At 35.1% G+C, this 15,595-nt stretch overlaps 2 protein-coding genes and 1 long non-coding RNA gene across 3 annotated transcripts; 1 reads left to right on the top strand and 2 right to left on the bottom strand.

The window, feature by feature from the left end:
* On the bottom strand, window positions 576–4,516 carry LOC110264441. Its single transcript, XR_002350623.1, has 3 exons — window positions 4,204–4,516; window positions 4,056–4,113; window positions 576–740 (listed from the first exon to the last, which is right to left on the bottom strand). It is a non-coding gene; the product is annotated as an uncharacterized LOC110264441 (long non-coding RNA).
* On the top strand, window positions 5,426–7,393 carry LOC107606376 (protein arginine N-methyltransferase 2). The gene is made up of 3 exons (XM_016308441.2): window positions 5,426–5,823; window positions 6,078–6,473; window positions 6,904–7,393. Exons 1-3 carry the CDS (start codon window positions 5,550–5,552, stop codon window positions 7,215–7,217), a joined length of 984 nt encoding a protein of 327 aa, XP_016163927.1. The 5' UTR covers window positions 5,426–5,549; the 3' UTR covers window positions 7,218–7,393.
* On the bottom strand, window positions 8,086–10,803 carry LOC107606375 (subtilisin-like protease SBT1.7). The gene has a single exon (XM_016308440.2). It carries the CDS (start codon window positions 10,707–10,709, stop codon window positions 8,403–8,405), a length of 2,307 nt encoding a protein of 768 aa, XP_016163926.1. The 5' UTR covers window positions 10,710–10,803; the 3' UTR covers window positions 8,086–8,402.

Here is a 15,595-nt window from a genome sequence, read left to right as displayed (position 1 = left end):
CTAATTACTGGTTCATTAGTTTACTGGTCTAACCGGTTCAACTCTGGTTCAACCGAAAAAATTGTTTTATAATAAAATAATAAATAAATTATAAATAAACATACATCAGAAGAATAAAAAATGTTTCTCATATATTCTAATTGAATGAAAGTGTTTCTCATTCTATAGCAATTACACTCATGAATAAAAACCACATCAAAAGAACTAAAAATGGAATTATCTTACCCTAATAAGTTTGTACTTAGGCTCATACTTCTTAGCATTCTCAACAGTATCATAAATCAAACTAAAACCAGTGGATTTGCCCCCTCCGAAATGGGTGCGGAACTTGAACACGAACGCAGTGTTGGGGTCCTTAACATCATAGATTCTAGCAAGCTTCTCTTAAGCTCATTCTTCATATTCCAAACAGAACAAATTAAAAATCCTAAACACCATAATTGTCCAACCAATAATTACCAGACAAAAATCAATTAAATCTAAAGTTTTCACCTCACAAGCAATAATAATGTTCTCATAATTGTCCAACCAATAATACTCAGAATTGAATTTACTGATAATACCTGCTTCTTTTCTATTTCTTTGATTTTTTATTTTTGATTCCTGAGAAGCAAGAAATTAGGGTTAGTTTCAAAATCCAACATTAAAACTAAAGGAAATAACATTAACTTGCAATCCATTTACCAGGACATGGATAGCAACTCGCACAGACTTGAAAGCTCTGCTTTTATATCTGCTTCCTATTGAATTACCAAGATTAACAATGGAAGAAAATACTATTAAACAGCAAGTTTATTTTTAACCTATTGAATTACCCAAAAAAATAATCACAAACACAGTATAGAAATAGTACACAAACAAAGCAGAGCATCCAGTGCTAATCAAGAATCAAATAATCATTCAACAAAAACACAAAACATTTAATAATTTCTGAACAGAGCATAAAAAACCGAATTTAGGGGAGAAAAATAAAAAAATCACAGTTCACAGTTCACCGTTCACACTTCACAAAACTTCAAAGTAACCTTCGAACAGGCTTGAACAGAATTGAACTAACAATAATTATAAAAAATTATTCAATTAATCATCCTTCAACAATTAATCAATGCTTCAACAATTATTATTACAAAAATAAAAATTCATACCTAGGGTTAGAAGCTGAAAGTCTGGAAAAATGCAGAGCTGGCAGGGACAGGGACAGTGGCTAGCAAGAGGTGGCTGAAGGGGTGGCAGGGTTGAACAGAGCTAGCGCCGACGGTCCCTAACTGCGCGATGGAAAGTGGCGCTGGCAGTGGTTGCAATTTTTGAGGGCTGACTTGGCGATGGAGCGTGCCTGCACGAACAGTGGTGGTGGCTCCACGGACGTTGTGATAGCAGGCTAGATGGAAGTTGCGCCGGAAGCTCGAGGTGGAGACCGGAGACGTGAGAACTGAGAGCGAGAGGTGAGAGTGGACTATGGAGGCTCGAGAGGAGAGGTGTGAGTGGGTCTGTGGGTGAGACAAGGGTTCATTCTCCTTTGGCCCTTTCTTCAGCATGCAAAACGCAGCGGTTTGCTAGCCAATTTCAAAAAACCGGCCGGGTCACAGTTCGATTCGACCGACCGGTTTGGCAGTTCAACTCTGGTTTCTAAATTTGTCGGTTTTGCTGTCTATCCGAGACGTATTTGCTAACGGTTCACGGTTCGACCAGTTTGATCGGCCGGTTCGAACCGATTTTTAGAACATTGATAATTTCTCCTGGGGATGCGTATCGAAAGACCGATCCGGGGTGTTAACCAGATTCTGTGTCGAGTTTGGCAGATAACCGACACTGAGCTCATGACCAATAGGACAGTCATGCATCATACTGCATTTGTTTAAAATTATTTGGTTTATTTAATTAACATCCTGTTAATTGCTAATTCTACTACTTGTCATAATTGTTCTCTAAGTATGAGTGTTTGACTGTCTGTGTGATTTGTAACTCGTTGGTTTGGATTATAGTGGTTTGAGTGTTGGTTGATTTATGTTCTGGGCCAGAGGCCATGGTTGATTATGTTTTAGGCCGAAGGCTATGATTGGATTAATTATTGGTAAGTTTAGTTAGAATGGTTCTCTAGTATGTAGTGAAATATTATGGGTTATTATGTTTGATTGAAATTTTTATAAATAAAATATGAATTTGGATTTTGGATAATTAATTGTTGTTCGAAAAGGTTCACAAGGCGAGCGATGACCACTGCGGTTGAAAATAACTTTTTTTTATATATCCTCTTATGACAATTCAAAACTTCTCTAGTGAGACCGCGTAGTTAGGTTCTCACCCCCTACAGCCCTATGTTTTTCATAAAACGGACGAGAAAGCCTAAGAAGATTTTGCTAAATTTTTTAGCTATGCTGTATCTGTTTTAGATATCTTAGTTATTGTTTTCCTTCGCTATTATTATATTTTTGTACAGAGAGATAGGAGTCGTGATTGTAATGTTATAAGTTACTTGCATAAAGAATCTTTGTTTTTATATATGTACATGTGAAGTGTTGTGATCAATTTGTATGTATGCATGTTTGTAAAAAGAAAGAAAAAGTATTTCTAGTTTTTCAAAGAAAGCTCTACGTGTTTTTTAGCTAAAGACTCCTACTATGTAAAGATATATGTAAAGGATGTCGTAATATCCTCGCTATCAGAGTTGCACAATCGGAAGCGTGACATTCTGGTAGTAAGGGTGTCACAATATGGTATCAGAGTAGTATTTCCTGTAGAGCCTGAGAAATGGACTGTCTGTTCTCCAATTGTATACTCTGAGCGTCTATCATGTTGTAGGTCTTGTCCAGATGACGAGAGTTAGAGCTTTATGCACATGACCGTCTATTGATTAATGCTATTAGTCTACCATTGCATACCTCATGGTATTAAGTTTAGTCAACTTAATACTAATGGTTTATGTATACGAGAACACTAATGGATTATCATAGACGATATAGGAGTTATAGGTAATGCGAATCGTGAGCTTTGGGAAACGTTAGAAGTTGCTTCTCGAGGTTACTCGATTACGTATCTTGAACTCTACTGGTGTCATGTGACTTGTTCTTTCATGATTTGCCTTGAAGTTCTTGTTTGAGATTTCTTTCTTAAAAAATAATTTGATTATTTCCATCCTTATTCTTTTGTTCATATGCATTCTCATTTGATCTTAATTGTGTATGCCTATCTAAATTCCTTAGGATATTTGCTTTTTATTGTTTAAACTCTTTTTCTTGACTCATGTACTCTTTGATATAACTTTGAACTTGTTTGATTCATCAAAATGATCATTAAAATCTTTGAGAATTTACTATTGAATTGAGTTGTCTTTTTTTATGAGCTTTGTATTCCTTCGCATCAGCTGAAAACTTGTTTGATTTTACCTGCTTTATGAATCATCTTCGAATTCCCTTGATTTAAATTTTTTTCTCGAAATATGAATTGATTTCCTTTTTTAGAATATTTCAATATTGAATATCTTTATAAGGTTGTGGTCTTAAGTATCCTTTCGAAATTTTGTTTTAGACTTTTTTAAAGAAGTTTTAGTTTATTCCTATGTAAGGTTGTCCTTGACTTTGCATTCCTCTATAGATACAAGATAATCGGTAACATAACCGTTATTGTAATTCAAGAAACAACTTTAATAAAGAATAGAGGATGTGATTAGTGAAAAATAAGTTAACAATACAGCATAAAATTGATTAACAAAACGGTGACTAATATGCACAAATAAATAGATAAAAATTAACAATGAAGACAGAAATTTTAAACAGGTAGCAAATCAAACCTAAAATCAAACAAGAAGTATAAATCAAGCACAATGTCTAAATTAGACTTGAAATGGAGTGTTTGGGAGAAAAGAAATAGCAAAAAAATAAATAAATAAAAGGAGAAGAAGCTCATTGTGACTCAAAGCAAAAAAATGAGACCTAAAGTAGAAAACGCAAAAATAGCAAAATGAGATCTAAATCAAACAAAAAGTAGCAAGATAAAAAAAAAGAATAGCAAAAAACAAGCATACAGAAATCGAACAAGGAGAAGAAGGAAAAATTTACCTTGATGCAGAAAAGAAAATGCAGGAATCAGAGAGGGCAAAAGTAACAAAAATCAAACCTAAAATCAAACAAGAAATAGCAAAATCAAACACAAGTAGTAAAAATCAAACATGCAAAAATCGAAGAAGGAGAAGGAGTAGAAACTCACTTTAATTTAGAGATGAAAATGCCAAATCAAACTAGAAGAAAGAGAAAACAAGTAGCGAAAATCAGTTAAAGAACACGCATGAGAATTGCGGCGCTGTTGAAAATTACGCCTGGAGGAAGGAATCGCGCCTGTGAAGAGAGAAATAGGAGAGAATCATACACGAGAGAGAGGAAATAAGAGAGAATAGTGCGAGAAAAGGGAAAGGAGGCACATATAACCGAAATGGGAGAGTGTAGGGTGATGTTGAGTGAGAGTGGATTTGGTTTTCAATTTTTGAATTTATGTATTTGTATACGTATATGTATATATATATATATAGGTACTTGCTATGGTACGATGATAAATTCGTACTTACCGATATATTTAAAATATAGACAAGTAATAACAAGCAACATGAAATTTATTTTCTGCATCAGCATTTAATTTTTTCTTTTTTAAATATATATTATATCACCATTTTTATTAAAATACCCTTTTAATTAAATAAACATAAAAAATATTTATTATTTAATTTTATAAAAAGACTTAAATACCTTTTTTTTGTATATATTAGACAAAAATTACTCTTTTAGATTAATTAAATTGTTTAATTTTATAATTTTAGAATTTAAATGATTTAAAAAACAAAAACAAAAATACATTTAACAAAATCATTTGTCTCTTTATAAATCCTAATCAATTATTCATACCAAAAAAATTAAATAAATTTAAAAAGTACTAAACAAAATCACTTTATTCTTTGTTTGCTGGGTTCTCACGCAACCCTCATCTCTAATCGTTCATACAAAAAAAAATCATCTAAAAAATTAAGAAAAAAATAAAAAAACAGAGCTTCATATCTTCATCTTCTTGAATTTTTTATCAGCACACTTATGGTTAAAATTAGTAACTGAAATTAATGTACCCCTAACATAACTGACTACTTAATTTTCTTAAGAGAACCTAATTTTCAAATCCTCTTGTTTTAACCAAAAATAAAAAAAATATTCTAAACAAGATCATATATTATACTAAATTTTTTAAATAGAATTATATTTGATTTATATTTTCATATAATTTAGAGGATTTTTATTTTTCCTTTTCATTAATTAATATGCACTCTACAACTTTGAGTTTCTTAATTAAATATCTTATTCTTAGATGTAGTCATGTAGCCGTATTCTATTTTTATTTAGAAATGAATTACATCAATCTTTATTTATAGAAGTTTTAAAATTAGTGGTTGATTAACTGTAACTTCAATTTAAATAGAGAAAAGGAAAATAAAGAAGGAAATGAAAGATTTTGGAGCCTTGGAAGTTGGAAGGGAGGCCAAGTAGAGAGTAGGGTTTAAGCAGAGAGCAACCATGAACGAAGGGGAGCAACTATGCGACGCCGCCAGGAACGGCGACGCCGAAAAGCTGAAGTCCCTGATAGACTCCGGCGCCGACGTTAGCCACTTCGACGCGGAGGGCCTCACTCCTCTTATGCACGCTGCAAAGCAAGGGCACGCACACATCCTCTCCATCCTTCTCTCTGCTGGCGCCCCATGGAACGCCCTCTCTCCTTCCAACCTCTCCGCCGGTGACTTCGCCATGGAAGCAGGCCATCAGGACGCCTACGAGCTCCTCCTCAATGCCGGTGCGCACCCTCCTTTCTTTCTGTTATGACTTTACAGAATTTATAATTTATTAGTTAGTCTGTTATTCAAGTTAGTTAGTAGTTTATCTTAGCCGGCAAGTTAGTTACAAGTTAGTTCTTCATGTATATAAATACAACTTGTTTGGATACTGTAATACACAGAGTAATTTGATTCCATCGTTTTGCTTGAATTTGAGTCTGAATCCATAATTTAATACCATTGGGATCTGATTTCTATATATTCACTTTTCTAGGGATTCAGGCTGAACTGGTCCTGGGTACAATTGCAAGAAAAGCAAATAAAAATGCGGAATCCGGTCATGATTACTTGGAAGATAGGGTCAGTTTCAGCGAAGACAAACTTATGGACACTGATAGCAAGGCTGTGATGATGGCATGGGAGAAGCCCTTGATGGAGGCTCATGCTAAAGCTGTTTGTTCGGGTGGTGGTCACATACTCAATATTGGATTCGGAATGGGTCTTGTCGATACGGCCATTCAGCAGTATGCACCTGCCACTCACACCATTGTTGAGGCTCATCCGGAGGTTTATGAACGCATGCTTGGTACAGGTTGGGGGAAGAAGGAAAATGTGAAGATTGTTTTTGGTCGCTGGCAAGATGTTCTGTCTCAGCTTGAAACATATGATGGTAATTGCTAATTCTCAATCAGTCAATCTCAATCTCAATCTCATGAGCTTAAGCATCAATACTCACTACTCAGAAGGATTCTCTTTCAATTTGATGTCTAAAATACTGATAAGTGATAACTCCTAACTCTTTACTCATTTGCTTATTGTTGCTACTACTTTATGATGAATAATGATGTTTGGAATTCTATGAAAACTAATTGGTCTCCGATATATTCTAAGGCTGTATTGAAGTAAGTATTGATCAAGCCTTCAAAATTAGAGTAAAGTATATAGTGAACCTGGCCATTTCCCACCTTTATAACTGCTGATTCTGTTAAAAATATAGGAAACGTGTTTTGTTTTATCTATTTATTCATTCTTTTCTTATTCCTAGTGAATTGAGCTTTCTTAAATGTTACTTATGGTTCATTTACCGCTTCATGGTGTAGGAATTTTCTTCGATACCTATGGGGAGTACTATGAAGACCTGAGAGAGTTCCACCAACATCTTCCTGCACTGTTGAAGCCAGGTGGGATCTATTCATTCTTCAATGGCCTTTGTGGTGTTAATGCATTTTTTCATGTTGTGTATTGCCATTTGGTATCCCTTGAGCTCGAGAATTTGGGTTATTCCACACAGTTGATTCCTTTGCCCGTTAAGGATTGTTTGGGAGAAGAAGTTTGGGAAGGTGTAAAACACAGATATTGGCAGCTTGATACATACTACCTCCCTGTCTGTCAGTCTTTAGAGGATCCCGAGTGATGTTCATGCTAGGAGTGAGCCTTTATTTTAGTTACATATTCAAAATTATTCCAACACATCATAATTCATATGCTGTTGCTTGTGTAATTTACCAAACAGTTTTGTAATGTTACCATTAGTTTCATAATGAAATCTTGAGCTTTATTTGGAAATTTCATTACAATTCCTTTTGTTAAGATTTTGCGTATGAAGTTGCAGTTCAATTGAACCATTGATTTTCTTAGTTTCAACTTATTTAAATCTTAGTTCCCAAGTCCTATATAGCCATTTTGTTTTTTACAACTCTAGTCCTCTAGGAATTAAAACCGTAAATATTGATTATTCACTCAAAACAGGTAAAGAATTAAGGGTGGTACTGTTATAGGTAAAATTGTGAAGGATTAAAACACAAATAGATGGGGATAAATGTAGGAACTGAAATCATAATGATAGAGTAAAATACACAAGCCTGAGAAGAAATGCAAACGTATGAAGAGTTATCGTCCTCTCAAATGTTACTGGACATGTTCCCAATCAACAATGGATGGATAAAAGAAAAGAAGTCAAATATAATCAATGACGTGTGACTCTGAGGTTTCACACTTGGGATTCTGATCAAAAGACGGGCCCCTATTTTCTGATTAAGATAGGTGATTTTGATTCTTGGGATGGCTGTAATTTATTTCAAACGTAGTAGTTATTAGTCCCATCATCATTATGCCCTCGTTTGAAGTGATGATTTTTTTGACTTTAGTGTTGATAATATGATACCGAAATAGACTATTTTTGCATGGTCTTGATTCTGTCAATGTCTAAACTAGAATTTGTTTCGTAATGTTTTTGAGGAGTGAACGTATGATCCAAGGAATGTGATAAGACTATAGTATAGTTTCTGCTCAGTGATTGATTCGTATTCTTTTTTCTTTTTACCGAGCCAAGGAAAAATCCAAATAAGTTCAGAAGTACAATTATATAAGCTACATTAGAAAAGTGCCATTGCACAGTTATTTCTGTACAATTATTGTTTGACTAGCTTCAAATAGGAGCAACATAAGAGATACATTACATCATCATGAGTCATGAGCTGTTCTGTTAGGCCTACTTTGCTGGACCAAATACACAGCATCACATGAACCCTTGTACTCAACCATGTATGTATTGCTGCATATGTAATTCAGAGTTAGGGCCTTCAAATCTCACTCACTGTCAGGTCCAGCTGAAAGCAATGGGACTGGTAACATTATGTTTCCCATCAGACCATTGCAGAAAAGCGAAGCTGTTGGTGCCGGATGGCATTGAAGATGCTGTGAATGTGACAGTGTAGCCCTTCTTCTCGTTCACTTCCTTGAAACTAAGTATTTCTGGTTCAATCACAATCTTCACGGATGGAGACTTTGATGACACCGAAACCTTATATGTTGCTGGGGTGCCCATGTTGGTTAAAGTCCTCTTGTATTGGACAGTGGTTGGTGCGTTAGAACCGCCACCTATGCCTGAACTTGTGTCAAAAGGAACAGCAAAAGATGGGTAATTGAGATCTTCAACTCTATAGGTCTTTCTTTTGCTGCAGGTATATACTCTTCTTGTGGCAAGCTTTATTTGAGATGAAGTGTAGTTCAAGGCACAGAAGAAGCTCAGGTAATCATCCACGGTAGCATCATAGACAAGACCAGGATCAAGAGCAGCCACTGGATCCACATGCCCGGCACCATAATCAAATGGCGTAGCCGGCAGTCCGGTTGCAACATCTTTTATGGATTGTCCATTTTTGTAGGATGTGTAGGATGTGGTCATAAGGGCAGACCTTATGGCTGCAGGGCTCCATTCTGGGTGAGCTCCCTTAAGAAGGGCAGCTAGGCCACTAACATGGGGGCAGGACATGGAAGTGCCAGAGACGATGTTGAAGCTCACATGCCTTTTGTCAACAGACAAACCGGTTGGTCCAACTGCTCCGGTCCACCCAGCTAGGATGTTCACTCCAGGCGCTATCAAATCTGGTTTGAGTATTTTTGGAGTGAGCAAATTTGGTCCTCTGGAGCTGAATGCTGCCACCACTGGGGATGGCTGAACCCCTAAATGCGTGCCTCCGAATTCGATTTTGACAGTTGGATTTGGAGTTGAGGCTGCATACTTCTTGACTTCATTGCTCTCTTTCTGGCCTAATGCTGCTGCAGGGATGAGGAAAGAATCTGCAACTAGCTCTTCCCCATATTCTGCAGTGTTTGCTAGAATCATCCCAATTCCTCCAGCCTTCTTCACAACCAAACTCTTTTCCACTCTTGGATTTCCTCCGCGCTCGCACACCACGATTTTGCCCGAAACTTTACTGCTAATCAAACTATCCTTGGTGCATAGACGTCCACTGGATAAACTACTTACATTGCCGGCATAGACAAGTGGCACTGCAGAATTAGATGGTAGTTTTCCATTGTAAAGAGACACCCCCGCGTATTTCTTTCCATTTCCAAGGGTGATATAAGCAGGGAAATCACGGTCTATAGTTCCAGCACCAACGGTGGTTATCCATGGAGCCACGTTAGACACGGATGCTTCACTAGGCCCACTGTTTCCTGCAGAATTGGATACTAGAATTCCATGTGCTGTGGCTGCAAATGTTCCAATTGCAATAATGTCCCTGGAGTAATCAGTTACAGATCCCCCAATAGACATGGAAAGCACATTCACACCATCTTCAATGGCCCTGTCGATTGCAGCAGCGATATCTGAAGTGAAGCACCCTCCAACCCAACACACTTTGTAAACGGCCACGCGTGCTTGTGGGGCCATTCCTCTTGCTGTCCCTGAAGCATAACCAAAGAGGCTAGCTCCTGAAACAACAGATCCTGCTGCTGTAGTTGAAGTGTGACTTCCATGGCCATCATCATCCCTAGGCGATTTTGATTCTGTCTTCAAATCGATGGGTCCAAAGGCTGCTTCATATCCTTTGGCAAAGAATCTTGCACCAACGAGTTTCTTGTTACAATTTGACGAGTTGAAGTTGTTACCTGTCTCACAAGTGCCTCTCCAACTGCTTGGTACCGGTCCAAGCCCCGTGTCGTCGAAGCTTTTAAGTTCAGGCCATACTCCGGTGTCAAGCACTCCAACAATCACTTCGCTTTGTTTGTCAGAGGAAATTGCATGAGTTGATGTTTTTTCTGCCAACCCCAAGAACTCTGGTGTTCGAGTTGTGTGAAGCTCGTATCGAACTTCGGGGATAACAGAGAGGATTCCCGGTTGGTTGGCAAGTAATTCTGCTTCTTGAGCAGTTAGCTTTGTGGAGAATCCGTGAGCTACATGTTTGTAGGTGTAGAGCATCTCTGCAGATTCCGAAACTGCTTTGAGAGATGAATCATACCACTGAAGATGGTCATTGAAACTTGATGGCATGTTGAACTTGTCCATGTGAATTATATATGTGTTCTTTTTGGGGTACTCTGTTTTGGTTTCTGCTATGGTGTATCTGCAGGACAGAACCATAAGCAGAACACACTTGAAAATCAGTGAATTCATCATGTCACAGAACTCTCTCACTCTAACTCTCTGTGTCTAAGCCAATTTAGTCTATGGCTTCTTAGATGCAGGGATAGTAATAGTATGTAGCTGCTATTTATAATTAGATTTGAATTATTGAGTGCGCATAGTCAGCATAGATAAAGAAGATTCTTTTACTGCAAACACACATTCCAATTATTACTTATTTTTTAATTCTTTTGGGTCCTATTCCAATAATTACTTCAGTTTTCCCTTCTATAACTTTATAAAAGGAGGAGTTGGCCTAGGCCCTAGTGGTAATGGCAAATGGGACACTACTGTATGTCTGAGTAGATATGGTTTATTTTGCTGATATAGTGATATACCACTTTAATACATATGTATGTATGGGAGAATTAAAATACTCTTTCTCATGTGTTATATCATGCTTCAAGTTGCTTGAAAATGTTTCCTGTGCATTTGTATACAATAAAGTGGGAAACACTAAACTCGTGTACCACTATGACAAATTTTATATCTCTTCCGTAAAAGGTGTAGATATCACTTTCACTTTGATTTTAAAAATTATGAGAAGGAAAGTATGTGAAGGATCACATAAAATAGATAGCTTTTTTGGAATGACTGAATCACAATTATTCAGGTTGAAGATAGAGAAAATCGAAATTTTATGTGAAATCGAAAAGGTAAATTAAGAACATAAAACGTAAAATTTTAACAAGATTTAAATTTTAAAATCGTCAGACTTAATACAAATTTTATAAAATCGATAGACTCATTTAAAATCGTAATATCGGAAGATTTTAAAAATTAAATCGAGATTCTAGCTACTATGATTAACATCATCTTAGTGGGTTAGTGACATGAAATAATTATGTCGATACAAATATCTTATATTACCAGATTCTATGTGATTAGCAAAACCCCAACAAAGTTATTTAATTGGTATTATCCAATCAAAGAGAAATTAAATGGTAGCTTTTCGCTGGGGCTGGCTATATATTTTGTTTTATCAACAAATTCATCAGAATCACTTGTTATTTACAAATTCTTCCTAAAAAGAGTTGCTAACAAATACTTCAAGTTATTTATTAAGCAATAAAAAATATTCTTATGTGTACATTTATTGAATATAAATATATAACAAGTATTTTAAAGTGCAAACACTTGTTAAGAATAAATTATTCTAGATAGCCAAATTATATTGTAAAGAGTAGAGACAATGAAATAAGAGCAATGGTGAGATTAAGATAATGCTAATTAAGTATGAATTCGACAAATAAGGCCACTGAGATATTGCTACTTATCTTATGGTCCACAAAATTCTAGTGTTACAGCCACTACCGAGGTCTGAACAAAAGATGTATTAGGTTATTACCATCGTGCTTAACTCAAGAAAATGACAAATTCAGGGACCAAAGCAACAAAAATTGAAGAATGACGACATGTTGAATTTGCTGTATTCAATTTGTTGTAGGTAAGGAAGAAGCACCATGACAAAAGACAATCAGTGAGTGATGAAAATGCAACATAATGTGAACTTTCGACCTTCCTTACCTATTGAAATCCAAATCTTAGCTAATTGCTGCTTTCACAGTGGCCAATAGTTAATAGGTTTATCAGGTCAGCTTCACTCGTGACCAAGTGGATGTTCCATGCCACCCAAAATCAAATTACAACAAGAAGGACCCACCAATCACCTTTTTTTCCTTTTAGGCAACAAGTGGATACGGTAAGGATACAATTTGTTAAGGCTGTGTTTAGAAGGGAGATTGAGATTGGGAGATAGAGATTGAGGGAGAGATTAAATTAAGTTTTTGTATTATTTTTTGTGTAAAATGTATTGGACTGAGTCATGTTTAAGTATCATGTTTAGTTTAACATAAATATGAAAATTGATGAACAGATTTGGAATTTGAAAAATTAAACGGGAGTATCTTTTAAAAAAAAAGAGTGAATATCCATTCCGGTCTTTGATAATTTTTTCGAAGGGACTACGAGGTCTTTAAACAAAAAGAAATCCTTTCTAGCTCCCTAATTTTTACTTTTATGAGATTGATTAGTCCTGTATCAGTGATAAAAAATATTGATAGAGAGGCTAATCAGTCTCATAAAAGTAAAGATCAGGGGCCGAAAATAATATTTTTTTGTTGAAAGCCCCGTTGTCTTTCGAGGTAATTGTCAAAGGCCGTGGATTTTTTTCCAAAAAGAATATTATTTAAATTTTAGTCTTCAGTCCCTTCTGTCCCCACTTTCTGGAGGTACTGAAGAGACTGAAATTTTGTATTCCAAGATTAAAATTTTAGTTCTAATTTTTGACTACCAAATCCAATACTGAGTTTCAATTCTCTAGTCACAATTTCAGCTTCTAGAAAGAAACATTGCCTAAATGTTTAAGTTTAAAAAAATACTAAAGAAGCGAAAGATAAAATAACTCCCAAAAAATTTTAAAATTTGATAAAAATACTAAAACATGAAAAATATGATGTCACAGTGAATGAAAATCGCTGACTTCACAACTAAAAGTATTGAGAGAGAACTCTGAATTCTAATTTTCCTAATCGCTGACGTCCTCTTTCTTCTTTATTACCTTTCTTATCGAACAATCATGGAAGGTTTTCATCATCACCATCACCATCCTTATCCTTTCTTACACCTTAGTTATCATCGGTGGCACCACTTCCGTCGTTGCACCTTCAACACCACATCATGGATGAACATCAGAATATGGAGCAAGCTTCCTGAGAGGCTCATCGATCGCATCCTCGTCCTCCTCTTGTTTTCTTTCGAGCTCATTCTATATGTAAGAGATGGTATGTCTTTTTTCAACAACTCTTTTATTGAATTGTACCTTCAAGTCTCACCAGATACCACTGGTTCATCTTCTTCAACCACAAAACCTGCAAAAGTTACATCTACAAGAACAAAAACAACAACAACAATGGCGCCGCTGCTACTTCCACCAACCACAACAACAAGGGTTCACTGATCTCATGGAAGACCTTCTCTTGGAGGAGCAAGCAATCATAGATTCTATGAAGCAAGACTGCCTTGCAAAGGTGCGAAAAGAATTTTGGATTGAAAGAAAAGGAGGAAAGTCATTGGAGCTCTCATGGTTGATGAATGAACGGGTATAAAAGAATTTTGGATTGGAAGAAAATGAGGAAAATGCCATCGAAGCTCTCTTTGCCACCGTCACTGAAGCTTTTCCGATTGATAGATCAGCATTTTTCATTCATTGCGACGTCATTCTTTTTACGTTTGGATTTTTTGTTAAATTTTAAAAATTTTCAAGGATTATTTGATCTTTCGCATCTTTCAAAATCTTTTTTATCAGTGTCAAAATCTTGCGAATATTATTTTGATAATTTACTTATATGTATATAAACATGTCAAAGAAGGATTGTTAAATGCAAATACTAATTAATTGTTTTTTATCATCACTTATTAAGTAACGTTTAATATATTTACCTTAAACTACCGTCTAATATCTAGAATATACTATTTAATTAAGGTAGTTATTTCAATGAAGATTTTATAATTTTCATTCTATGAAGATATTTTATTTTGATCATTGGATGATAAATTGTAGGACTTGCCTTAATTTTATTTAAAATGAGGCTAAACAAAAAAGTCACATTTTTTTGAATAAAAATCACAATAAAAAAATATTTTTAACATTTTTATTAGAGTAACTACCTTTAATTAATTAACATCGATTGATAAGCATTTATATATGTAACATCGTTTCACATTTGCACTAGTGAACTAGTAACAATAATGACAAGAAGAATTAATCCTATCAATTGTTTTGGGCTATTGCACAAAATCTGACTTTGTATGGCCTCTAAGCATTGGCGCATATACATCAAAGAAAATGACTCTTAAGTTCCAACCACGTTCCATGTTTGCAATTTCAAACCACAAAAATCGCTTATATATATGGATCAGTATTTAGCTTTTGCCAGCACGGTTTATGTACCACTGGATACCCCACTAAATCAGCGACCAAACTGTCAACAGAAAAAAACCGACTAATTGAAAATTACGCATTTGTTAATTCCATCAACTTAACTTTTGTATGAAATTATTAATTCACCCTTCATCATCTCCGTCTTCAACAAGTCCACAACTATATTGAAATAACAGTAACTAAATCTTCAAAATTTTATTTTACCATTTCTATACTTTAAAAAGTGTTTTATACAACTAGATTGTATATATGAATTATGATTAGTAAATGATTATACAATTCCATTATGTTACCAACAGCATTTTTGCTAATTTCCGCCAACTCTTATTTATAATTGTGTTTAATGGAAGTGTTTTTGTAGATGTGTCTAATAAAAATGTCTTTTTTACGACTGAATTTAATAAAAGTATCTTTATAGTATATTTTTTGAATGTGTCTCTTTATATATGTGTTTAAAATATAATAATTAATTATTATTGACAATAAATTAACAGATAATCTATTAGTACCGTATACTTTTCTATGATTATATATGCACTTTCTTTCATATGTTTTGTACGCGCATGGCGCACACACTATACGACTTTGAAAGATATACCACTAATCTGGAATATGATTAAAAACATAAAAGAAAAGAAAAGGGATTTTCAAGGGAAACATACGTCTAATGGAACAAGCATAATTTCGATATGGGAAGCAATTCAGCGGTTATGCTTGACAATTGAGCAGGTTGTCCTGTATTTTTTTTTTGTTTTTTTTTTTTAAAGTACTGTATTATTTTTAGTTAGACAGAGGCTAGAGGTAGCATTATTATGATATCCCTATTCAGGATGGATGAGATAAGTTTCGGATAAGATCCCACTATGGCACTATAAATTTATCTAAACCATTGACCTCTTTTATTCTTGTTGTTTTGTGGCTTGGGAGTTTTCTCCGC

The sequence above is a fragment of the Arachis ipaensis genome, chromosome B07, assembly GCF_000816755.2.
Source record: "Arachis ipaensis cultivar K30076 chromosome B07, Araip1.1, whole genome shotgun sequence".
Classification (NCBI taxonomy): Eukaryota; Viridiplantae; Streptophyta; class Magnoliopsida; order Fabales; family Fabaceae; genus Arachis; species Arachis ipaensis.
Note: the sequence above shows the minus strand (reverse complement) of the source record. Positions and strands in the feature narration are given on the sequence as shown.